We start from the raw sequence: 26,701 nt of genomic DNA on the forward strand, positions 1-26,701 counted from the left end.
AAGAGATTAATAATTGCTCTTCAGGAGGTGGATTATTTTTCTCTAGTTTTTTAAATGAACCTTAGTCCTAAGAATGTAAAACTGGACTTAACAAGAGACCCTGTGTTGCTCTGTAACCAAAATCCCAAAATAAAGAAAAAAGTGGCCAGGAGCGTGGCTCACACCTATAATCTCAGCACTTTGGGGGGCTGAGGTGGGAAGATAGCTTGAGCCCAGGAGTTCAAGACCAGCTTGGGCAACATAGTGAGACCTCATCTCTAAAAAAAATTTCAAAAATTAGCCAGGTGTAGTGGTGTGCACATGTAGTCCCAGCTAGTCAGAAGGCTGAGGCAAGAGGATTGCTTGAGCCAGGAGGTCAAGGCTGCAGTGAGCCATAATTGGGCCACTGTGTTTCAGCCTAGGTGACAGAACAAGACTCTGTCTCAGAAAAAAAGAAAAAAAAAAGAAAAAAGTAAGATTGAAGTTGAGGTTACTGTTAACATTAGGAGATACCAGATTTTTATTTTTTCTTAGAATGTTTGTTTCTTTCTAGGACAAGACTGATACACTGGAACATGAACTAAGAAGAGAAGTTGAAGATCTGAAACTCCGTCTTCAGATGGCTGCAGACCATTATAAAGAAAAATTTAAGGAATGCCAAAGACTTCAAAAACAAATAAACAAACTTTCAGATCAATCAGTAAGTATCATTAAATTTACGCATAGAAAATATCTTGTTAGTATTTTTATTTGAAAATCAAATTTGTAATATTCTAAATATTAACCTTTTAAATATAATTTATCTCTGCTTGATTTCAAGTCATTGGCCGAATATTGTCATAACTCTTCCTTAAAAAAGTCTGGAATTTTAATTTACTGGACAGCCAACAAAGGAAGCAAGGGCAGCAGCAAGGAAAAAACAAAGAGAAAAAACAGTCCTCTTTTCTAGATAATTTCCCTCTTAAGTTCTTGATGAATATCTTTATCACTTAAAACTCAATACTTATTATTGACTTTTGTGACAATGACATCTATTCTCATTGGAGTTCACCATTAATCATCCCTTGGTCTTAGATGGTTTCTCAATTGTAAGTGGCAAGTTCTTCCTACTCGTATTAGGAAGATTCCTATTCCTATTAGATTAGGAACAGTTAAAGAGTGTTAGCTAATTCTTTTGTATTCCATTTGAGAATAGGTAGGTAGATTTGTAATACAGCCAAGAAAATGTTTTTATTTTGAGGTATATATGTTTCAATTTGGGTCCTTAAATTGTACTTAAATACAGGGCTTGCTATCTGATGAACTCCTGGAAATGTAGAAGAAACATAGTTAAAACCTGAATATGATGCATGTGCTACTTTCCTGGTCCTACTTTTTTAAATCAGAGGAGACAAGCATGTAGTAAAGTAGGAAGGGTTTTGTGAAAAAATATGATACTTTAAGTATGACTCATCCACATGTATGAATTTGGCCTGGGGCCTTTTGAGTACGTTATAACTTTGTAGTAGATTTCTGTGAATGACTTATTTTGGTGGTGTTTTGATGAGTTTATAAGAAAAAGCAAAATATGGTATATTTCTTTTGCAACATTTAGGTCAGTGAGGAAAATGATGTGTATAACTTTAGTCTTCGTTGGCATTTAAAACAAGAGCAGCTTTTGTGGACTTCTTAGGATTTCCTAAAGTAATATGTAAAAATATTATTTACTTAGTTACTGCAAGAAGGAAATATAACTAATTCGTTGACTCATTTAACAACTTATTAACCTTTCGAATAGGCTAATAATAGTAATGTCTTCACAAAGAAAATGGGGAATCAACAGAAAGTGAATGATGCTTCAGTAAACACAGACCCAGCCACTTCTGCCTCTACTGTAGATGTAAAGCCATCACCCTCTGCAGGTAAAAATCTTTTAGACTTTTTGTGGAGGGTGGTGTACATCGGAAAGTACTTATACTGCCTTCTTCCATGTGTAAGAACTTCAGGGTGTTCATAAAAATTTTCATGTGATAAGTGAAGGAATTGAGGCAACGAGAAAATAAGGGTATAAATGTAAAATAGAGTCATGCATGTGGTGAATATACAAAACATGAATATATAAAATGTGAATGTAAACTAGTAGTTATCTTCTTGAGACTATTCACACATGTTAAAAATGAGCTGGTGCTTGTGAGTACTAATTTGGGCTACATAGGACAAAAGCCACAAATTGAATTTTTACTTGATGTTCCATTAAACCTATGGAATTTTGAAGCATTTTATTTGTGGATTTTAATTTTTAAATTCTGCAGGGGAAAGTAATCCCTTATTATTCTCATGTTTTTCTGTTTATTCATTTATTTTTGGCTGCTTTGGATCAATGGGGTACTTCTTCCCTTGTCAATGTACCTGTTGGCTGATGGAGTTAAGTTTTTATTAGTTTATTACCTTATAGAACAGAATAGAAAGACATAGTGAAAACATGAATAATATGAAAATTTGGGTTAACTAGGTTTTCATCTGTCCTAATTTTTTCACTTTTATGTAAATTTGACAGTAATGACATTAAATACTAGAGAAAGTATATTTTCTTGTTTAGTGTATGGAGTAATTGATCTTTTAAGTCTTTTTAAATGTAAACATCTTAGACTATTAAATATTAGGTTTATTCCCTGTAGGACAGAATTGAGTCTTCTGTTTCCATGTATCCTTTGTAGTAACTAAAATGGTGTTATAGCGTATTTACTTAATAAAGACTTAGTGGTAATGAAGGGCTAGAAGAATGATTTAAAATGTGTTCTTGGCTGAGTGTGGTAGCATGTGGTCTCCTAGCTACGCTGGAAGCTGTGGCAAGAGGATCACTTGAGCCCACGAGTTTGAGGCTGGCCTGGGCAACGTAGTGAGACCCTGGCTTTCAGAGAGGGGAAAGAGAATTCTCAGAGTATGGTTTTCCTACTTACCCTGTCTATTCATTTATACAAGGAGAACAATTTTTGTGCTGTTTTGGAACTCTTTTTAGCAAAATTTTTTTTTTTTTGTTTTTGAGATGGAGTCTCACTTTGTCGCCCAGGATGGAGTGCAGTGGCGTGATCTTGGCTCACTCCAATCTCTGCCTCCCGGGTTCAAGCGATTCTTGCCTCAGCCTCCTGAGTAGCTGGGACTACAGGCACGTGTCACCATGCCTGGCTAATTTTTTGTGTTTTTAGTAGAGACACAGTTTCACCGTGTTAGCCAGGATGGTCTTGATCTCCTGCCTCGACCTCAGCCCGCCTTGGCCTCCCAAAGTGCTGGGATTACAGGCATGAGCCACCACACCCAGCCACTTTTTAGCAAATTTTTTAAAAATCAAAGAATAATCCTTTATTATTGAACGTGAACTTGGTTCTAGCTAAACGCACATTTAAAAATTCTCAACTAGAGTTTATATATCCTTCTTTGTATATCTAGGATATAAATAGATATTTCTGTCCTTCAGTATTCCATTTATTATATTTTACAATATACTGACCTTTAAGTTATTCTGAACAGGAAGATAATATAAGGGGCAAAATACTTTTTAACAGTCTTATTTTCTGCCTTCCTACAGCAGAGACAGATTTTGACATAGTAACAAAGGGGCAAGTCTGTGAAATGACCAGAGAAATTGCTGACAAAACAGAAAAGTATAATAAATGTAAACAACTCTTGCAGGTAAGTTAACTACCTTGTAAATGAAAGAGGTTTATAAAATCTTGATGACTTAGCTTACTTTTATTGTTTTGATTGATTGGTATCTTTGAGTTTCTTTCCCATCCCCATATACTGTTACTCAGTTTCACTTTTGGGATGATGTGGGCATTTTGTGTACCTGTTCACATAGGCATGTGTGTAACATCATGAGACCTAAAGTTATTATTTTCTTTTCACCTCATAAAGTGTTCTTGTTTGGGTAATGGGCAAATAGTTAATTGAGGTTAGAAATGATTATCTATCATCGTATAAAGATTCATGAGAAATATTTGAACTTCATAAAAGGAAAGTGCTGTTTTTAAATTTACTATTATAGGCCAGGTGCGGTGGCTGATGCCTATAATCTCAGCACCTTGGGAGATTGACGTGGGTGGATCGCTTGAGACCAGGAGTTCAAGACCAGTCTGGCCAACATGGTGAAACCCTGTCTGTACTGAAAATACAAAAATTAGCCAGGTCGTGGTGGAGCATGCCTGTAGTCCCAGCTACAGTCTCCTGAGGCAGGAGAATCACTTGAATCCAGGAGGCGGAGGTTGCAGTGAGCCGAGATTGCACACTGCACTCCAGCCTAGGCAACAGAGCAAGCGTCTGTCAAAAAAATAAAATAAAATAAATTACTATTATAATAGCAAAGATTTTTACATCTTAAAGTGATTAGACTTGCATAGTGGAAAAGGGAATGTTAACCACATGAGTTGTCTCTTATGGTGTTGTTTATTTTCATTATTATTATTGTTACTATTATTTTTGAGACAGAGTCTCACTCTGTCGCTCAGGCTGGAGGGCAGTGGTGCCATCTCAGCTCACTGCAAGCTCCGCCTCTCGGGTTCACGCCGTTCTCCTGTCTCAGCCTCCCAAGTAGCTGGGACTACAGGCGCCCGCCACCACGCCTGGCTAATTTTTTGTATTTTTAGTAGAGACAGGGTTTCACTACATTAGCCAGGATGGTCTCGATCTCCCAACTTCGTAATCTGCTCACCTCGGCCTCCCAAAGTGCTGGGATTACAGGCGTGCCCAGCCTATTTTGATTATTTTAAATAGCATCATTCAGACTTTTCTGGTTTGCAGCCTTCTTGGTGTAGTATTCACTACTGGAATATTTAAAGGAAAAGGGAAAATGCTTCTCATTTATATCAATTTGGCATGGAGAGGAAAAAGTGTTGTTTGTGTATGTGATTTTTGTTTGTTTTATTAAATGTGCTTTTTTGTGTGTGTTTTTGTGTGCATTGGGGAGGGGAGGGACCTTGTTTAGAGCTATAGAATAAAATTTACACATTAGCTTAATGTTACTGTAATTTAATTTACAGTAATTATTTAAAATATTTTTGTTAGTTATAAATAGCAAAATCTTTTAACCAAAGTTAAAATGAATTTTTTTTTTTTTTTTTTTTTTTGCTTGAGAGAATCTTGTAGAATGGTTGATTAGAACAGTTTTGAGTTCAGGGTAGTTGTTTGTAGGACTGAACTACATTTTCATTAAAGATGAAACAGTTCTGGATGAATATTTCAAGATTTTTCTGTAGAAATAGTATTGAAAGGAAGGTAGAATAATGTTCAAGCAAAAACCTTCCTCAGGGTGCTTTTTTTTTTTTTTTTAACAACCATATTGAGGTATAATTGAAATCCAATGAATTATACATACCTAAAGTATACAGTTGGATCAGTTTTGACATACACAATTGTGAAACTATCACCACAGTGCCATCACTCTTCCAGTTTTTTTGGTACGTGTTTGCAACACATCTCTTTCGTTATCCTTATCTCCGGGAAATCATTGGCCTGCTTTCTGTCACTATCAATTAGCCTACATTTTAGACAATTTTATAAAATGGAGTCATGTAATATGTACTTTTTTCCACCCACTTTCAGCATGATTATTTGAGATTTATTCATACTATTGCTTATATTTATTCCTTTTTATTGTATCATTTGTTTATCCATTCCCCACTTGATGGGTATTTGGGGTTGTTTTTTGGCTGATACAAATAAAGATTCTTATGAACATTTGTTTACAAGTTGTTTATAGACATACGGATTTTTTGGTTTCTTTTGGGTAAATATCTAGGAGTGAATTGCCTGGGTGATACAGCAGTTGAATGTTTAACTCTGTAAGAAATTACTGGCTGGGTGCAGTGGCTCATGTCTGTAATCCCAGCACTTTGGGAGGCCGAGGTGGGAGGATCACTTGAGGTCAGGAGTTTGTGACCAGCCTGGCCAACATGGTGAAACCCCTTCTCCACTAAAAATACAAAAATTAGCCGGGCATGGTGGTGCACTCCTGTAATCCCAGCTACACAGGAGGCTGGGGCAGGAGAATCGCTTGAACCTGGGAGGTGGAGGTTGCAGTGAGCCAAGGCTGCGCCACTGTACTCCAGCCTGGGTGACAGAGTGAGATTCTGTCTCAAAAAAAAAGAAATTACCAAACTGTTTTGTAAAGTGTTTGTATCATTTTACATAGCCAGCCTAATGGGTGTGTACTGACAGCTCATTGTGGTTTTAATGTGCGTTTCTGTAATTACTTGATGTTCAGCATCTTTTCTTATGCTTATTTGCTCTTTATCTCTTTTTGTGTGAGTGGTCAGATCTTTTTGGTAGTTTAAACACTGGGTTGTTCACCTTGAGTTGTATTTCTTTTTTTCTGGATATGTCTTTTGTCTGATATAGGTAAGGTGAATATTTTCTCCAAGTCTGTAGCTTGCCTTTTCATTTCCTTAATGATGTTTTTAGAAAAGCAGAATTTTAATTTTGATAAAGTATAGTTTATCAGTTCATTTATGTTTTATGATTTTTACCTTCTAAGGAGTGGTTTGCCTAATCCAAGGAGATAAAGATTTTCTCCTGTGTTGTCTTCTAGAAGTTTTATAATCAGCTTTTCTATTTAGGTCTGTGAATCATTTTAATTTTTGTGTATGGTATGAGATATGGAATATATGGTATGGATATTCAACTGACCAGGCATTATTTGTTTAAAAGATTTTCCTCTCCATTGAATTGCTCAAAGTATATTTTTAGGTGTTCACATTGAACAAAATGTTCCAAGTGGAACTGGCCTAATTACATTTTTGTCATGATATGTAGCTCCTCCTTTATGATAATCTGGGTTGTAGAGAAGATCAATGTATAAGAAGTCAACCTAAAAATTATCTTGGTCAGCAAATCCTGGAGTTTATCAATGTATGGAAACAACAGCATTATAAATATGACATTATTTCCTCCCTTTGCAAAAATAATATATACTTACTGTGAAATGTTGTAGTGTTCCAGAAATGAAAAGTAGAGATGGCAAAAATTACCTCTATCATTCTGGTCCCCTGAGATAAGAACTATTAATATTTTGGTTTATATTTTTGTATACAACACAAACATAGATATTATAACTGTGTAAAACAACTTATAAACAAAAATGGATTATATTATATCTTCTTTTTTAGCAACTTGCTATTTTCAATTAATGTATCTTAACACTTTTTCTTGTCAACTTGTACATCTGCCTTATTTAAAAATATATATAGTATTTCGTTGTGTGGATAGAAAATGATTTATCCGATTGTCTATTAATAGACATTTGATTAGTTCAGTTTTTATGCTGTTACAACAGTGTTATAATAAACATTCAGCCCAGCCCTCTAAGCCATCTAAGTACGTGGCTATAGATTTTCACTCTACATGGATTTAAAATCTTTTGGTAATTATACTAATTTCATTTAGGATGAGAAAGCAAAATGCAATAAATATGCTGATGAACTTGCAAAAATGGAGCTGAAGTGGAAAGAACAAGTGAAAATTGCTGAAAATGTAAAATTTGAACTAGCTGAAGTACAAGACAATTATAAAGTAAGTTTGGTACTCATTGTATGTAAACTTAAGGCATAAACTTTTGAAAATTTGTTATGTATAATTTTATTCAATCTAATGTACATTTTAAATATGGATAATTGATAGTTTTTTCTACAAGTAAAAATGTACTATATATTTAGTTACATGAATACTGTTCATTAACTTTGAATTGAGAAAATGGATACCATTTGGGTTGCTATTGTGGCTTTAATTCTGTGGATTCAGATGGCTGTTAAAATTACATCTTTTAATTGTATTTATTTTTAAAGGTGAAAAGTGATCATTATCCTCCTGTTCATTTTGAAACAAACATGAATGCTTATGTAAAATTATTTTAGAATGGTTGAGTGTAGTAACCCACTCCTGTAATCCCAGCACTTTGGGAGGCCAAGCCAGGAGGATTGCTTGAGTCCAGGAGTTTGAGATCAGCCTGGGCAACAAGGGAGATGCCCAACCCCCCACCAGTCTCTAAAAAATAAAAATAAACAAATAAAAAGAATTATTTTAGGGCCTTGACTTTTTTTGTAGTACAATAATATGTCATCAGTAATTTTAAAAATTTGGCTAGAGTTTTACCATTTGTCACCAAAGTATGTGACTGTGATCCTAAATGAAATACTATAAAAGCGAGTGATGTAATCTTAACTAATGAAAATTATTTTTGCCGGACGCGGTGGCTCAAGCCTGTAATCCCAGCACTTTGGGAGGCCGAGACGGGCGGATCACAAGGTCAGGAGATCGAGACCATCCTGGCGAACACAGTGAAACCCCGTCTCTACTAAAAATACAAAAAACTAGCCGGGCGAGGTGGTGGGCGCCTGTAGTCCCAGCTACTTGGGAGGCTGAGGCAGGAGAATGGCGGGAACCCGGGAGGCGGAGCTTGCAGTGAGCTGAGATCCGGCCACTGCACTCCAGCCTGGGCGACAGAGCAAGACTCTGCCTCAAAAAAAAAAAAAGAAAGAAAGAAAATTATTTTTGCCAATATAATCTTAGGCAACAGACAAGCCCAAATAATAAATGGTAACTGTAAGAATGTTAGAGAAGGTCAGGTGCTGTGGCTCACGCCAGTAATCCCAGCACTTTGGGAGGCTGAGGTGGGCGAATCACGAGGTCAGGAGTTTGAGACCAGCCTGGCCAATGTGGTGAAACCCTGTCTCTACTAAAAATACAAAAAATTAGCCAGGCGTGGTGGTGGGCACCTGTAATCCCAGCTACTTGGGAAGCTGAGGCAGGAGAATCACTTGAACCCTAGAGGCAGAGGTTGCAGTGAGCCAAGATCATGCCATTACACTCCAGCCCGGGTGGCAGTGCAAGACTCTTTCTCAAAATAAATAAATAAATAAATAAATAACTAAATAAAAAAAAAGAATGTTAGACTAAAAAAAAAAAACAAAAAACATAGGCTGTCTAGCTACTTAATAAGTAGAAATATGTATTTCTTCTAAGGAATAAAGTATAATATATTTTAAGAAATGTATATAGATATAATTTACATTTTTTTTTGACTGAAGACCAGGAATTTTAAATGGTTTAAATATCATAGCTAATTCTACCTGTGATCTAATTTTAAAATTAGAATTACTTTAGTTTTTCCCTGTAGGGGCTGGAGATGTAGGACATTACAGACTAAGATACATTAGCTTATTATTTCTGTGACCCTTGTGGATATTCTTTTCAGTAACTGGCAACTTCCTTAACTATTAAGTGTGAATCGTGAATTCATATGAAAAGAATTTTTGCATATTGACTAGGAAAATGATTTATTAAATGTTTACTGAAGCCTATTTTACATAAAGTACTATGTTAGATATGTGGGCAATCACATAAGGCACAGTGGTATGCTTAAGGAGTTTATAATCTAGTAGATTGCTAGAAGTGTAATGGTAGTGTGCACAAAATTTTCACACCACCCTAGGTAATCTTCTGTAAACCATGGGAAGCTGAAGAGATAATTTTATTTCATTAATGTTAAAAGTAAGCATTGAGATCAAACAGCGTATCTAAAATTATGTAGCTGGTAAATGTGTTTGGCTTTTTATTTAGTTCCTTTTGCCCTATTTTGTACTATTTTGACATGGACTAACACTGACCAGACAAGGCAAAATGTGATAAAGCTCCACATGAATGATAAGTTTAATTGCCTTAGAGTTGTTTCCAATCAAATATTTAGGGGGAAGACATTATGGAGTAACTACACCTTTGAAAGAAAAAAATGGAGGGGAGGAGAAGCAGAGCTAGGGAAAGGAAGCAGCAGCATTCTGTGTAGATGGAAGAGCATTAAGACACACTTGGAATTGAGAAATGGAGCACGTAGTCTGCGAACTGTGAGCAGTCTTGATCATTAGGACTTGTGTCTGTAATAGAGTAGCTTAGGCTTGAATGATAGCTTGAAGCCAGGTTTTAGGCCTAAAATGGAATTTCGGTGCTAGTTCTATTACGAATTTTCTAGGAGAAAAGAGACCCAATCACAGTCTTTTTGAAAATAATTTGGCAGTATTGAAGAGGGTTTAGAGGTGGGAAGGGTTTGAAGGTGAGGAAATCAGGTAGAAATATTCTTAAAATGAATTGATAAAGATCACCTCCTTTTGGGTACCTTCCCTGATCACCTGCCATTGAATGGATTATATAGCTACTAGAGAAGGCTGTGAAAGACATCTTTAGGGAAGAACCATTGAAGAATGATTTTATTTGTATCCATTAATGCTTAAACTGTAATAGGTGATCAGTGGGTGACTGCTGAATGAATGAATGATTTAGAGACTGAAAGTGTTGGAGAGTGGAGAAACAGGAAAAGGGAAAAGTATTCCAAATATAGTTTCTCAGCTTTAGTCACAGTGTAGTCTGAGATTGAGTTCTGTTGACAGTATGAAAGTAGGCTTGGGACATTAACTATCAATTTAAAAGGCAGATTTGGAACTTGGGAAAGAGAAAATGGTACATTAGTTAATATTTGTGATTTATTCCCAGGGGGGTGATATTTGAAGGTATGGAAGAAAGTGAGTTTTCAGAGAGAATATTGAGAGAAGAGGCCAAAGAAGAAACTTTAGAGAATACTCATATTTGTATTGGGAAGAAAAAAACACACAAAAAAGGGCATGGGATGATGAAAATATTCATGCAATTTCACATAAACCAAAGGAATAGTTTTAAGAACATGGCAAGTTGGTCAATAAATGACAAATAATTCAGAGAAGTCGAAGAATTAGCTGAGGAAAATACATGGATTTAGTAATAGGAATTATTTTCATAAAGCAGTATAAACCAGTTATCAAAGTTGCAAGGAGGGAGAGGTAATGAAAAAAAATAATGAAATTTCTTTCTTTATTTAGCTTCAATTGGCAGAGAAAGACAAAGAAATAAGTGGTCTGACTTCACATTTGGAAAACCTCGCCAGGGAGAAGGTATTGAGCAATGTAGTTAAAAAAATTTGTATCATATGAAACTGAATAATAATAGAACTTTATGAAGGGACACATTTTAAAGTTCATGTGACAGTACAGTGTTCAAATTTAGGAAAACAGTGAAATTTCTGAAAATTACATGAAATGTTTATCTGGTTTTCTTTTATAATAGGAAACATTTTTGAAGTTGTTTAATGACTTACAGCAAAAGCTCACAGTCACATAGAGCAATACATTGGTAATGTAAAAGACACTATAGTGCAGCATTTCTGAGTGTGGTCTGTGGTCCTTTTGGTGGTCCTCAGTACCCTTTCAGGGGCCTGCAAAGAAATGGTTTTCATAATAATACTACCACATTATTTGATTTTCTCCCCGCTGTTATATTCACACTGTGTGAAAGCAGTGTGGAAAACTGCTTGTGTATTATTATGAATTAAGGCAGTGGCACCAAACTGCTTTAGTAGTTATTGTATTCATCACCACCGTGTGCTCACAACAGAGAAAAAAAAGCCAGTTGTACTGAAGATGTTAAAACAGTAAAATGTGTTAATTTTATTGACGCTTGACCCTTGGGTACATGTCTTTTTAGTATTCTGTGTGATTAAACGGAAAGTACCCCTAAAGTTCTTTTGTCGCCTAATGAAGTATGATGGTTAATAAAGGTAAAGTGCTTGTGTGATTGAGTTGTGAGTTGAACTAATCTCTTTTTTCATGGAAACCATTTTTACTTTAAAGAACAATTTCTATATTCAGACTTGGGTATTTGGCAGATATTTTCTCAGTGAAATGAAATGAGCCTGTTATTTTAAGGAAAAACAGTTGATAATATTTTTCACCATTGATAATATTTAAGCTTTTAAGCAAAAACTAGAATTTTGAAAATGTTGTTATCTTCCACTGTGAGCTTGATGCTTTCCAATGTTTATAAACTTTTCTAATGAGATGGGTGTCATATTTAGACTGTATTTTTTTTGTTGTATAGCAAAATTTGCCAGCATTTGGAAGATCCACATAACTCAGTGAACCAGTAGTTTTCCAAATGACCAGCGATGTTGCAAAATCATGTATCATAAAAGAGCCATTCTAAGTGCAAATTAGCCCTCAAGGTTGTATGGGGTTACTGTGATAGTTGTGAAATTCTGATTTTTCAACTATTATTACTTTTTCCACATTTGTTCTTTGGCATTCTACTGTAAGAAAGAACCTTCCTTTGTCCTTGTTTATGTATGTCTGTGTGGTATTGTTCCAGTAACAATTTTCTGACGCCAAAACTGGTATTCTACAATTCAGTTCAATTCTGATACTAACTACCATGAGTTAGCGTAGACCCCACAGGTTAAGGGCTCAGTCCCACAGGACTGCTCCCACTTCAGAGGCCAATTACAAGTGAGGTCCTCAGGCTACTGATAGCAATCATTTTCTTACACTTATTCACACGTAAGTACTTAATAGCAAAAATTATTATGTACCATCAGTGAAAAAATAATGTGGCACACGTGGAATTTTTTACTTGTGGCATCATGTCAATGCTCAAAAAGTTTCAGTTTGGAACATTTCAGATTTTGGATTTTTTTTATCAGGGAATGCTCAACCTATGTATGCTTTTTCTCAACACTACTATATTCTGAAAATTGTTCCGTATATGAAGTTCGTAGAAATCCTCCATCTTTTTTTTAAACAGGTGTGTAGTACTCCATTGTACATACCATAATTTATTCAACCAACCTCCTATATTTGTCCATTTAGGTAGTTTCTAGTATTTTACAAATAATACTGCAATGAAAGATTCTATGCAGATACAGTTTTCTGGTGTTGGGGTGGTACCTTCAAGGTAATTATTGCTGGAAGTGTGATTGCTGGTTTGAAGGGTAAATGCATGTGTAGTTTTGTTAGAGATTGCCAAATCCCCTTTCATAGAGTTTGTATTATTTTTTGTTTCCACCGGCAATGTATGAGAAGTGGATCTGTTTCCCATATAAATTGTAATCAGGTTTTCTAATTTTTGCATATGGGATAGATTAGGAATAGTATCTTAGTGTAGTTTTAATTTGCATCTCTATTATGAGTGAGGTTAAACATCCTATCTTTTTTGCGAGTTCTTTGGCTCATTCTCTGATGTTTGGTTTGTTTTACTTACCTTGTTAGATATATATATTTTTTCACCTGTTAAAAGAGATATTAGCCCTTTATCTGTGATATATACGTAGTAAGGATTTTCTCTCAGTTTATTTGACTTTTGACAATGCTCACTGTGCTTACTTTTACCATGTAAATGTTCTTTATTTTTGTGTAAAGTGTGGTACTGCCTTGACCAGCAGTGTCAGCACCATCTGGAAACTTGTTAGAAATCCATATTCTTTGCCGGGTGCTGTGGCTTACGCCTATAATCTCAGCACTTTGGGAGGCTGAGGCTTGTGGATCACCCGAGGTTGGGAACTCGAGACCAGCCTGGCCAACATGGTGAAACCTATTAAAAATGCAAAATTAAAAATTTTAATTTTATTAAAATTATTTTAATAAAATCTATTAAAAATGCAAAAATTAGCCAGGCATGGTGGCTCATGCCTGTAATCACAGCTACTTGGGGGGCTGAGGCAAGAGAATTGCTTGAACCCGGAGGCAGAGGCTGTAGTGAGCTGAGATCGTGCCACTGCACTCCAGCCTGGACAACAGAATGAGACTCTGTATCAACAACAACAACAAAATGCATGTTCTTGGGCCCTGTTCCGGCCCTGCTGAATCAGCAGCTCTGGAGATGATGCCCCAAAATACGTGTTTGACAAAAACCCTCCAAGTGTTTCTGATTTATGCTCAACTTTGAAAACCACTGATGGGTTGCATTTGAATTTTTATTTTCCACGGAAAGCATTCCCTACACCCAGATTATAGAGGAGTTCACTTGTGTTTTGTTCTAATACTGATACAGTTTCAGTTTTTTTTTTTTTTTTTGAGGTGGAGTCTTGCTCTGTTGCCCAGGCAACAGTACAGTGGCGTGAGCTCAGCTCACTACAACCTCTGCCTCTTGGGGTTCAAGCGATTCTCCTGTCTCAGCCTCCTGAGTAGCTGAGATTGCAGGCTCCCGCCACCACACCTGTCCAATTTTTGTATTTTTACTAGAGACGGGGTTTTGCCATGTTGGCCAGGCTGGTCTCAAACTCCTGATCTCAGGTGATCCACCTACCTCAGCCTCCCAAAGTGCTGGGATTACAGGTGTGAGCCACCATGCCCAGCCAGTTTCAGTTTTTTTTTTTTTTTTATATTAAAATTTCTTATCCATTTAGAATTTATTCCTAGATATCACAGAAGGAATGAATCTCAGTTTATCTCCTTCTAAATTGCTGTCTAGTTATCTCAATCCATTTATCAAAATGCCGGTTTTGTGTCAGTGATTTGAGATACTAAATTTACTGTATAATAGATTTCCATGTGCAGTTGGGTCTCTTTCTGTACTTTGAGTACTGTTCCATTGATCTGTCTGCTCATATGGTAGTACCATGATGTTTTAATTGTAAGAACTTTGTAGTCTATTTTAATATTTGGTTGGGTTAGTCCTTTCTCATAACTCTTTGTTTTCAGTGTTTTCTAGCTTTTTTCTCTTGAAGGGTTAGTTTTCCATATCAATTTTAATACCAACTTTTCTAGCTCTAGAAATGATTATTGGTATTTTTATTGATATTGCATTAAGTATATACATTAATTTAGGGATTAGTAACATCTTGGTGATATTTCTGCTTTTTAATAAAGAATAGGCAATATGGGATGTGTCGTTCAAATCTGTTTTGTGTCTTTCAGGAATTTTAAGTAATTTTCTTCCTATGGGTTTGGAAGAATTCTTCTTAAAGTTTATTCCTAAGTATTTTTGTTTTTCCTTTTGAAAATGGGATTTTCTCTTTCATTGTATGTTGTAACTGGTTATTGTTTTTGAATGTGGGGCTCTTGAACTTTTTGTAGCTTTTAATTTTTATGTAATTTCAAACTCAAGTTGAAAAAATAGTATAGTGAACCCTCATATATATTCTTTCCCCACCATTTGACAGTAACTGGAGGTGAAGACATAAGAGTCCCTGCATATTGTATCCTCAGTACAAGGATGTTCTTTCAGCCATGTTACAGTTAACAGATTTAGGAAGTTTAACACTGACACAGTATTATCATCTAACCTACAATACATATTAAAATTGTATCCTTAGTACTTTGTTTATTGTTTATAGTCTTTTCTTCCCTGATCTAATCCATGATCATACATTGCATTTAGTTGTCATGTGTTTAGTTTTCCTTTATCTGGAACAACTTTATAGCCTTTCTTAACCTTGACATTTTTGAACAATATGGGCCAGTTATTTAATATAATATTAATTTTGGTTTAATATTTCATCATGATGAAACTTAGGTTATGAATTTTGCCAGGAATACTACAGAATTTAAATATCCTTCTCAATACTGGTGATCTTTCATTATTTGGTTAAGGTATTGTCCACCAGGTTTTACTGATGTAAAATTAATATTTTCCCTTTGTAATTAATAAATAATTTGTAGGGAGATACTTTGAGACCATGTAAATATCGTATTCTTTATCAGACTTTCACCTGGTATTTTAATATCTATTAATGATCTTTTAACTCCATCATTCCTTCTATATTGATTAGAATTTTTCTGTAAGAAAGAGCTATCTTTTCTTTCCCCCTAATTTGTTTATTTATTCATTGATTTTTATCATTGTAGACTCATGGATTCCTGTTTTATTCAGTGGGTTACAGTCTATTTTTATAATCATTTTGATACTCAGCTTGTATCATATTTAACTAATAAGAGCCCCTGCAAACTAGCTCCTGTGGCTTTTTATTATGTCTTTCATTATTCTTTGAGCACTTATTACTTTCTGGTGCAGAAAGACGTTCCAGGCTCATCTTGTTATTTTCCTGCCCCAGCCTGGAATCAGTCTTTTGTCCGAGGAGCCCCGTTCCATTTGCTGGTGAATGGAGTTTAGAAACCAAGATCTGGGCTGTAGGTGTGCCCTTATTGATTCATAGTCCTTAGCAGACAGCTAGAAAATACGTTTCACCCCCTCTCTTTATATTAAAAAATAGCAACACACACACACACACACACACACACACACACACACGCACAAAACCCATGAGTAAATACTTATACCTCCAATTGTAGTCTAAAACTTCAGCATAAATTCTAGTTTTCTCTCTTTCCATAATATAACTTCCTTTTCTAATTAGACTAGGAACCTGGTCTCAGTTTCCTTGATATATTTACTCAAGTGTTGAATACACAGAAAATAGTTTCAGAATTGCTAACCCATAACACTGTGAAAAGCACATCTAACTAGAGTTCAACATTTGTTTCATTTTTTGGCGGGTGGGGTGGAGAGTGTAACATTTACATATTTAGTTGTCCCATGGTGTACTCTCCGTGCTCCTTTATTCTCAGAGCATCCCCGTAAAGGCAGAGAAGAGGAATATATTATTTCTCCTGTTTACCAGTTGGGAATATCAGAAACATCCTTAACTTATCAAATAATTTGTAAAACTGGGGTCACTGTGAGCCATTTTGGGTACTGAAGAAAAAAAGTATTTAGGCACCCTGGCAAAGGCAACCAGCTAAACAGACTTGTTCCTGGGAGCTGGAACAGTAAGAGATGACTACTTCTGACAAAATCTGTTTCTTAAACTGTGGTGGCTTTCTCTTTTAGGAAAATGATGAGTCAGCAGTTAATATTGTTTTGCTCAGTTAAGATAGCTACACTCATGTTTTCCATGCCCTTGTCAGTAGGAGAGATCCCCCAGGGATTCTTGACCATTTTTGTCTCTAGTACCCTTTGATATTTTGACGAAGTCTGTTTTCAGAAAATGATTTAGAATGAGTACAGCAAAATGTGTAGAATCACAAAGGAAACGCATTATTATGGTTATCAAAATATTAAGACAAATTTGTGATTTATGTGATAGTAGACTATGTGCGTGTTCTTTTAAATGTTAAATAAGATTTAATAGCATGTCTAATAATGACTATAATTTTGAAGCGGTGATGAATAGAAAGGCTATTTTGAGATGGCTACAACAAAAGTAATTAGAAACAAATGGAAGATTTAGCAGCATGTCCGATAATGACCATGATTTTGAAGTGGTGATGAATATCAAGGCTATTTTGAGATGACTACAACAAATGTAATATGAAACAAATCTATTTGATTTCTGTAGGTGGCCAAGTTGCAGGCACTACAACCATTATTGTGTTCTTTGGCCTACATTCCTAATGGAAGAAAATCCTAAATTTTAGTTAGAAGTTAGTGAATAGACACAATGTTTTTGCCCATGTAAGTTCATGGACCTCCTGAATTCTAAACATGGACCCTTTGAGGGGCTTTGTGAATGAATGCAAGTTTAAGAACCTTCTCTAAGTCCAGGTATTATGTTTTGGAGGGGGGAGTTCAGTCTTCTGATTTGCAGAAGAACCTAACCTTAACTATCTTGTCCATGTTCATGCATTCTCTCTCCCCCATGAGGAATCAAAGCTACTTGTCACCAATCCTATTCTTACCCTGAATCCTATTTGCAAGGGATTTATTGTATCTTTGATGGTAGAGTAGGCATATTAGATTAAACTCCCTATTAGGTTGGAACTCTCTATAAAGTTGCTTGACTGTACCAATGCAGCATAAATCTTTTGATGAAACCCTTGGCTGTATTTCAGTAGTATGTTATTTGCTTACGGAAGAATTTAAACTCTACTTCTTTTTGCGTAAGGCAACAACAAATGTAATTCAAAACAAATGGAAGATTTGGAAGTATTTTATTATCTCTAACTACTTTTGTGCCTTTTGGTTTTGTTTTTTTTTTGTTGTTGTTGAGACGGAGAATCTTGCTCCATCACCCAGACTGGAGTGCAGTGGAACGATCTTGGCTCACTGCAACCTCTGCCTCCTGGGTTCAAGCGATTCTCCTGCCTCAGCCTCCTGGGTAGCTGGGACTACAGGTGTGTGCCATCATGCCGGGCTAATTTTTTGTATTTTTAGTAGAGACAAGGTTTCACCGTGTTAGCCAGTATGGTCTTGATCTCCTGACCTCATGATCTGCCCGCATCGGCCTCCCAGAGTGCTGGGATTACAGGCATGAGCCACTGCACGATTTCTTTTGAATCGTGTTTGAAATAGTTCTTGGATTTAACCTTTCTTTTTTTTCTATAGTTACATGCCAGTCTTGAATGACTACAGTAGCATCTCTGGGGTTTTTAGTCATGGCAAGAGATGAAGGATATCTTTTGAATGCCTGTCTTGTTCTAAATGTATGTCCTATTTCTCAATAGCCCTGTAAGGCTTAGAAAAGATAAATTCCTTAGGGTTATTAGTGCTGATCTGATGATCAAATCTAGGTCAGCCTGATTCCAGTCTACCATGCTGTGCTGCCTTCCTACTAATTTGCTTCTTGTTTGCGTATGCCCGTTATTGTTTTGCTAGATTAACCTTACCAAGGACCATTTTTACCTGTTGTTATTGTTCAAAAACCTGAAGGTCCATTGTAGTAAATTGTATGACAGATTTGACACATCTGACCTCCAACTTGTCTTTTCAGCTATATCTCCTACCTGAGATAGGGTCTTGCCTTGCTCTGTTGCTCTCCAACTCCTGGGCTCAGGTGATCTTCCCTCCCAAAGTGCTGGGAATATGGGTGTGAGCCACCATTCCTGGCTCCTGTTACTCTTAATATGTATCTTTTGCTCTAGTCATATGATTCATTTACCAAGCCTGAATATGTTATTCTTTCTCATATCTTCTGTATCCTTTTATTTACTTTATGTCTATAATGCTTTTCATCTGCTTGGTGAAAATTCCTGAGGATCCATCTCAAATGGCTCTTCTCTATAGTCTCTTCCTAATATACAGTGTTTCCATTTTGATACGTTGCATTTTACCTTCATCTCTATACTAGTCCACTTATCACAATTAGTTGTTAATTATTTATCTAGAGTTGTACCTTTTATTAGACTGAATTCCTTGCAGGCAAAATCCATATCCAGTTAATCTTTGTATCTCTAGTTCCTAGTACGCTACCTGTTATGTAATTGATGGTGTGCTAGGTATCTTGAATGAGTATTTTCTTTTTTTGCTTAAAATTTCACAAGTCTTATTTTTACAATAAAATAATGAGTGATTGAAAGGCAGGAATGCCATCTTAACCTCACAGTTTTACACTGGCAGAGTTGATACATGGACATGTATTTATGAATGGGCTTGCTTAGAAAGAACGTTTAATTCCTCCATCTCTTACCAAACCTAAGTTGACTTGCATTTTTCTTAATGTTTGCCAGTTTTGCTCTTGATGATGACTTTCATTTTAAGGTTACTTAGTCCATTTTTTGGATCATTTATATAGGTAAAAATGTGTTAACTTAGAGTCTCATCTCTACCCCCAAGAAATGAAAAGCAGCAAAACCAGCTAAACTTTCCAGACTAAATTTTTCATTCTTATATCCTTTGTTAATAAGGCCTCTGGTTGACTTTTTTTTTTTTTTTTTAAACAGCTCTGTTAAGGTGCAGTTTACATGTAATAGAATCTGTTCATTTAAATACAGTTTGATGACTTTTGGCAAATGCATGTAGTTCTGTAACTACCATTTCACCCAAGCAGTGTAACATTTCCATTACTGCACAAGGTACCGTCTTGCTCATTTGCAGTCATCCCCTCCCGCTACCCCCCGTCCTAGAAAACCTCTGGTCTGCTTTCTCTCGCTGTTGTTTTATGGCTTCTAGCATTTCATGTAATTACAATAATACAGAATTTATCCATTCATTAGTTGATAGACATTAATCTTCTTACCAACTGATGGATATTTAAATTATTTCTGATATTTTGCTATTACAAGTAATACTGCTATGAACATTCTTACACAAGTCTTTTTGTGGACATATGTTTTCGTTTTTCTTGGGTAGATACCTAGGAGTGGAATTGCGGGCTTATATGGTAAGTGTATGTTTTTAATGAAACAGCCGAATTGTTTTCCAAAGTGGCTGTACCATTTTGTATTCCCACTGGCAGTGTATGAGCATTCCAGCTGCTCCATATCCTCACCAGCACTTGGTATTTTTGTCAGTCTTTAATTTTAGTCATCCTACTGGGTGTATTAGTGTTACCTCGTTGTGGATTTTAGTTTTAATTTCCCTGGTAACTAGTGATGCTGAGCATCTTTTCATGTGCTTACAGGCCATTTGTACATATTCCTTTGTGAAGTTTCTGTTCAAATCTATTTTTTTTATTGTGCTGTCTGTCATCTTTGGTTGCGACAGTTCTTTATATATCCCAGATATAATTCCTTTGTCAGATATTTTGATGTTGTTTTCTTCCAGTCTGTGGTTTGTTTTTTCTTTTTTTTACAACATTATCTTTTGAAGAGCAAAAGCCCTGAATTTTGAGGTAGTCCAATTTATCAGTATTTGTCTTAATGATTCATGCTGTTCGTCCTATCTTAAATTTTTGCCTAAATCAAAGTTATGAAGATATTCTATTTTTTTCTTCCAAAAGTTTGTAGTTTTAGCTCTCTTACTTTAGATTTTTGATCTATTTATTTTTTATATGCTATGATATGTAGTCAAAGTTTATTTTGTTTATAAATACCCAGTTTTTAAACATCATGTTGAAAAGACCATCCTTTTCCTCCATAGAATTTCCTCTACATCTTGAGGTATTTTAAATGTTGAAAATACTCTATAAGTATGGGTCTACTTTCAGAATCTATCTTCTATTTTATTGATTTTTACCAAGGGTCAGAAAACTAAGGCCTATGTGCTAAATCTGGCTTTATATAAATAAAACTTTATTAGCACATGGCCATGCCCATTTGTGTAGGTATCATCTGTGACTGCAACTGCAGAGACAGATTTCAGTAGTTGCAGCGGAGACTGTGTGGCCCACAAAGGTGAAAATATCTACTGTTTGGCCCTTTGCAGAAAAAGATTGCCAACTCCTTATCTCTTTTCTTATGCCAATACTCTACTGTCTTGTTTACTGTAGCTTTATAATACATCTTGAAATCAGGTTGCATAAGTCCCCCAACTTTGTTCTCCCTTTTCTTTTTTTTTTTCCCCTTAAAGATGGCGTCTCACCCCGTCTTCCAGGCTGAAGTGAGTGGCTTGATCATGGTTCACTGCAGCCTCGACCTCTTGAGCTCAAGTGATCCTCCTGCCTCAGCCTCTGAAATAGCTGGACTACAGGCATGTGCCACTGTACCTGGCTAATGTTTTTCTTGTTTTCTTTTTTTTTCCCTGAGACAGGGTCTTACTCTGTCACCCAGGCTGTAGTGCAGTGGTGCCATCATGGCTCACTGCAGCCTTGACCTCCCAGACTCAGGTGATCTTCCCACCTAAGGTTTCTGAGTAGCTCGGACTATAGGCACATGCCATTACACCAAGCTAATTTTTGTATTTCACGTAGAGTAAGGGTTTTGCCATGTTGCCCAGGCTGGGCTCAAGTGATCCACCCACAGCCACCCAAGTGCTGGGATTACAGGCATGAGCCACTGTGCCTGGCCATTGTAAAATGTTTTATTGAGATAGGGTCTCACTATGTTGTCCAGGCTTGTCTCAAACAGGCAATCCTCCTGCTTCGGCCTCCCAAGTGCCACATTGTGAAAATCATTGAGAAACGGGAAATGAAGGTGGCTTGTCCAATCTAATTCTAAGGCCTGAGGGATTGTACAGTGGCCAATAGTCACACACATCCCATTAGTAACTACTTATTTAGGAATGAAATAAACACAATACTTTTTTTTCAATTCATGTGTAGTTTTTTTTTAATGGTCACTAAATTTGTTAGAAGACAAATACTTAACAGTCAGTAAGTCCTTACTTAACATCATAGGGCAGTTGTTAGAAACTGCAACTTTAAGTGAAAGGACTTACAGCAGGTTGAAAGAAATAACACCTCATGATCCACCCACCTCGGCCTCCTAAAGTGCTAGGATTACAGGCATGAGCCACCGCACCTGGCCCTTTTCTTTTTTTCTTTCTTTTGAATCATGTTTGAAATGTTTCTTGGATTTAACCTTTCTTTTTTTTCTGTAGTCACATGCCAGTCTTGAATGACTACAGTAGCATCTCTGGGGTTTTCAGTTATGGCAAGAGTTGAAGGATATCTTTTGAATGCCTGTCTTGTTCTAAATATATCTTCTATTTCTCAGTAGCCCTGGAGTTACAAGCATAAGCCACCATGTCCAGCCTGTTCTGCTGTTTACATATGGGCTATTACAGGACCTTTGTATTTCTGTGTACATTTTAGAATTATTTTGTCAATGTGTACAAAAGCCTACTGGGATTGTATAGGTATTGCATTCTAACTATAGTTAATTTGGGGGGAATTAATAGTGTAAAAATACTAAGCTTTCTAGTCCATGAACATGTTATATGTCTTCATTTGTTTATGCTCTTTTTAATGCATTATTTTGTTTAGTGTATAGGCTTTGCACATCTTTTGTATATTTATTACTAAACATTTTATCTATTGATTTTACTCTAAGTAGAATTACTAAAAAGTATCATTTTCCAATTATTTGTTGTATGTAGAAATACAATTGATTTTACATATTGATCTTGTATACTGCAACCTGACTAAATTATTTATGCTCATTTTACAAAAAAAACTCCTAGTTTTTTTTTGAGATGGAGTCTCACTCTGTCACCCAGGCTGGAGTGCAATGGCGTGATCTCGGCTCACTGTAACCTCTACCTCCCAGGTTCAAGCAATTCTTCCTGCCTCAGCCTCCTGAGTAGCTGGGACTACAGGCGTGTGCCACCACGGTTGGCTAATTTTTTTGTATTTTTAGTAGAGACGGGATTTTACCGTGTTAGCCAGAATGGTCTCGATCTCCTAACCTTATGATCCACCTGCCTCGGGCTCCCAGAGTGCTGGGATTACAGGCATGAGCCACTGTGCCCAGCCATTTTCCTAGTTTTTATAGATTTTTTGGGATATTTCATATTCATCCTCATACCATTGTGAATAAAGATTGTTTTACTTCTTCCTTTCCAATCTACCTTAATTTTGCCTTGATCCACTGGCTATTTTGAATGGAAGTGTTGAGAGCAGACATCATTGCCTTATTATTATTGGATCTCATTATGATCTTCAGTAGAATCATTTAGTTTTTCACCATTAAGGGTCACAGTAGGTTTTTTTTAGGGTGCCTTTTACGAGGTTAAAAAGGTTCCTTTTTATTCTTTAGTTTCTGAGATTTAAAAAAAATCATGAATGACTTGGATTTTGTAAAATATTTCTTCTGCATCAATTGAAATGATCATATTTCTTTTTCTCCTTTATTAAAAGGTAAATTACATTTATTGGTTTTTGGATGTTGAACTGCATTTGGTTTTTGGATGCTGAAGTGACTTTTTTTGTGATAAAGCCCATTTGATCATGTTTTATTTTTTAATACTGGGTTTGACTTGCTATAAGCTAAGGCTTTTGCATCAATATTTAAGAGGGATAAGGTCTCTAGTTTTTTTTGTGAAATCCTTGTTTTTGGTATCAGAATAATACTGGCTCTGTAAAACAAGTTAGGAAATGTTTCTTTGTATTTTGAAAGAGTTTATACAGGACACACTTTTATTAAAAAAAAAAAAAACTTAAATGATAGAATTCACATTTTTCTTTTTTTAAGGAGACTTTTTGGCCAGGCATGATGGCTCACGCCTGTAATCCCAGCACTTTGGGAGGCCGAAGTGGGTGGATCACAAGGTCAGGAGTTCAAGACCAGCCTGACCAACATGGTGAAACCCCGTCTCTACTGAAAATACAAAAATTAGCCAGGCATGATGGTGCGCACCTGTAATCCCAGCTACTCAGGAGGCTGAGGCAGGAGAATCGCTTGAACCCAGGAGGCAGAGGTTGGAGTGAGCCAAGATTACACCATTGCACCTCAGCCTGGGCAAAACTGTGTCTCAAAAAAAAAAAGACTTTTTATTCATAGCTAAGTTGTTGTAAGAGATTCACAGTTTACCCCAAATTAACTCAGTGAGAATGATATACTTTTCTTGGCACAAATAAATTTGAAAATACATTGGCTTTATCCTGCTTTCTGATTTTGTTATATGTGGAGGATACATTTATGAGAAGTTGAGAGCCAGCTTTTCTAACTGTATTTCCAATTGCATTCCAACTTCATAATAGGAAATAATTTTATTGTTATATTTTGATTAAATGTTTAATACTGCTGTACTTATGAAATATTTTATTGCTTTGCTTATTCATCTTTGTTTTTGTTAATTTTAGGAACTTAAAAGGAGTCTAGAAAATCAAGCAGAAAGGAAAATGGAAGGTCAGAATTTCCAGAGTCCTCAATGTCTCAACACATGCTCAGAGCAAAATGGTTATGTTCTCACACTATCAAATGCACAACCAGTTCTGCAATATGGTAATCCTTATGCATCTCAGGAAACAAGAGGTTATTACAGTATTTTTGGTTTGGGGTTAGCTGCATCTGGAGAGTTTTTTATGGTTTATATTTTCATGGATTAGCAAACTGCTGGTGTAATCAACTCTAATACAAACATTATTTTATTTGTATAATTAGCAGTTTTAATATTTAACACTGTAACTGGCCTCATCTATAAGTGATGCACCATGAGATGAGTAGTTTATTTGCTTATTACATATAGCTCACAATTTAAAAAATCACCTGGGTTAAAGATAAAAACATCTATTTTTTTCATGTACCAAAGTGGTTCTTTATATACTGTTCATCATATCTATACATACAGATGTTAATTTTAGTAACCGGTTTCACTGTACCCTTCCAAAAATTTTATTGCAGATGGAGCAGATGGTGCTTTTTACCCAGATGAAATACAAAGGCCACCTGTGAGAGTCCCCGCTTGGGGACTGGAAGACAATGTTGTCTGCAGCCAGCCTGCTCGAAACCTTAGTCGACCTGATGGCTTAGAGGACCCTGAGGATAGCAAAGTAATTTTGAATTTTCATTGTGTGAACCTGTCCCTTTTTTATTTTTTAGCTTATATAGAGAGTTAAGGGTATGTGTGCATATGTGTATCTTTGTGTGTCCATGTGTGTGTGTGGAAGGAAAGTGTGTACTTGTGCCTGCACACAATTGCCTACTTGATTTTTGGAAAAACCTGCTTGTATTTAAATTAGAAAAAAATCTACCAGTATGCTTCAGACTTACACTTTAGGAGTTATAGACTAAAGTAAAAGATTAAGTTTAGGGACTAATTTCAGAATATTGTAGTTATCAGATAGTTTAATCTTAAACATCACTAAGTAACTTACTATCTTCTTTTGATTATAGATGTACCAGGCTTGAAGCAGCAAAGTGTTAATGGCAATATTATGTTTCCTTACAGTAGCTCTTTTTGGATAATAGTTTCTTTTCTTCATAGAAGCTCTTTTTGGATTTCCTGTGCATTAAGATGAATTTAAAAGAAATGCTTTATCGTGCTCTTTGCAAGTACAGTGGTATCATGACCTGTTTCTTATTTAATCTAGTTTGCTGCATTTAATTGCTATTAACCTTTGCAGAAACTGATCAGTGTTCAGACAGGCATGATTTTAGCCCTAGTGCTCAACACCCATAATGGAGAAAAATGTATTTCTCCCTCCTGCCTTTTGGCCTCTTATGTCCATTACTGGGAATAATTAGGAAAACTGTCAGAACTTTTGTAGCCTATTTAAGGTCTAGAGTATCATCTTACTGCTTTTTCACACCTTTACCTCACATTTTGCATATTTAATCTGATCATTCTTGGCACAGATGTTACATGTGACAAGACTTTCTCTTCTGTAGTCATCTGCTTCAGTTTAATTAGCAGAATGTTCTTTCTGATCTGTGTGCTTTGCCCTCCTGCAAATCCATGAGAAGCAGTGTTAGAGTCTTGTGCTCATTTGCTGACATGCTTAGATTTGGTAATGAGATGGAGGACTTTTAATATGCACACCTCGAGTAACTTTATTTTGCAGTCAGAAGATTTTTCACATTAGAAAGTAATTCTTATGTGTATTCAGAATTAAAAAAAAATTATTGTCATTACAACAATAAAAAATAACTTGCAAATGAAGTGTTTTAGTAAGTAAGTTTAGTAAGAATATGGAAAGCAAATTTGAATTGACCTGTTCTTTCTTTCTGTTTCTCTGTCCTGGGAGTGATTAATAGCCACAGGCCCCAGCACTTTTGAGTCGGGGTTGAGGTGACCTACCTACTCTTTCAGCCTACCCTGGTGCCTAGACCTGCCATGTCTCCTCTCTTCTGCACCAGAAACTGTGGTCAGTTGTCAGATCGAAAACCTTTTGTGGCTCCCATTTACCTAACTTTAACATCATAATTATGACAGCAGCAAACATTTCTATACCCCTCTTTGCCATTAATGCTGAGCTCTTTAGATAGAGTCACTTATTGGTTCTTCATAGCAGTTCTTCATAGCAGTCCTGTCACAACTTTATAATGGAGGAAACCGAGAGACAGATTAAATAGCTTGCCCCAAATCACATAGCTGCTGTAGGTAGAGACAGGATTGAACCTCATGAGATTGGCTATAAAAGCTGTGGTCTTAGCTCCCTGTCAAATGGACTAAACCAGAGGTTTTCCTACTTTCTTAGTTCATGGCACCTTTAGCATGTCAGTAATGTTTTTTTCACAGTAACCCCTATGCCAAAAGAAATACAGTAAGTCCTCACTTAATGTCATATATAAGTTACTGGAAATTGTGACTTTAAACCAAATGATGTATAACAAAACTAGTTTTTTCCCTCATCAGCGTTATAATG

General features: G+C 36.0%; 1 protein-coding gene across 12 annotated transcripts in view; it reads left to right on the forward strand.

Moving 5' to 3' along the window:
• Positions 1-26,701, forward strand: part of TAX1BP1 (Tax1 binding protein 1) — a 91,723-nt gene that overhangs the window by 55,726 nt on the left and 9,296 nt on the right. For 2 of the 12 annotated variants that reach the window (XM_033191899.1, XM_033191902.1), the window contains exons 10-16: positions 533-679; positions 1,757-1,880; positions 3,545-3,648; positions 7,396-7,521; positions 10,854-10,925; positions 24,197-24,368; positions 24,738-24,907. In XM_033191899.1, coding sequence (XP_033047790.1) covers positions 533-679; positions 1,757-1,880; positions 3,545-3,648; positions 7,396-7,521; positions 10,854-10,925; positions 24,197-24,368; positions 24,738-24,907 — 915 coding nt within the window. The remainder of the gene's footprint in view (positions 1-532; positions 680-1,756; positions 1,881-3,544; positions 3,649-7,395; positions 7,522-10,853; positions 10,926-24,196; positions 24,369-24,737; positions 24,908-26,701) is intronic. The other 10 variants (XM_033191901.1, XM_033191903.1, XM_033191904.1 and 7 more) reach the window with 10 other exon arrangements.

This window comes from Trachypithecus francoisi, unplaced genomic scaffold (genome assembly GCF_009764315.1).
Source record: "Trachypithecus francoisi isolate TF-2019V2 unplaced genomic scaffold, Tfra_2.0 Lachesis_group4, whole genome shotgun sequence".
Classification (NCBI taxonomy): Eukaryota; Metazoa; Chordata; class Mammalia; order Primates; family Cercopithecidae; genus Trachypithecus; species Trachypithecus francoisi.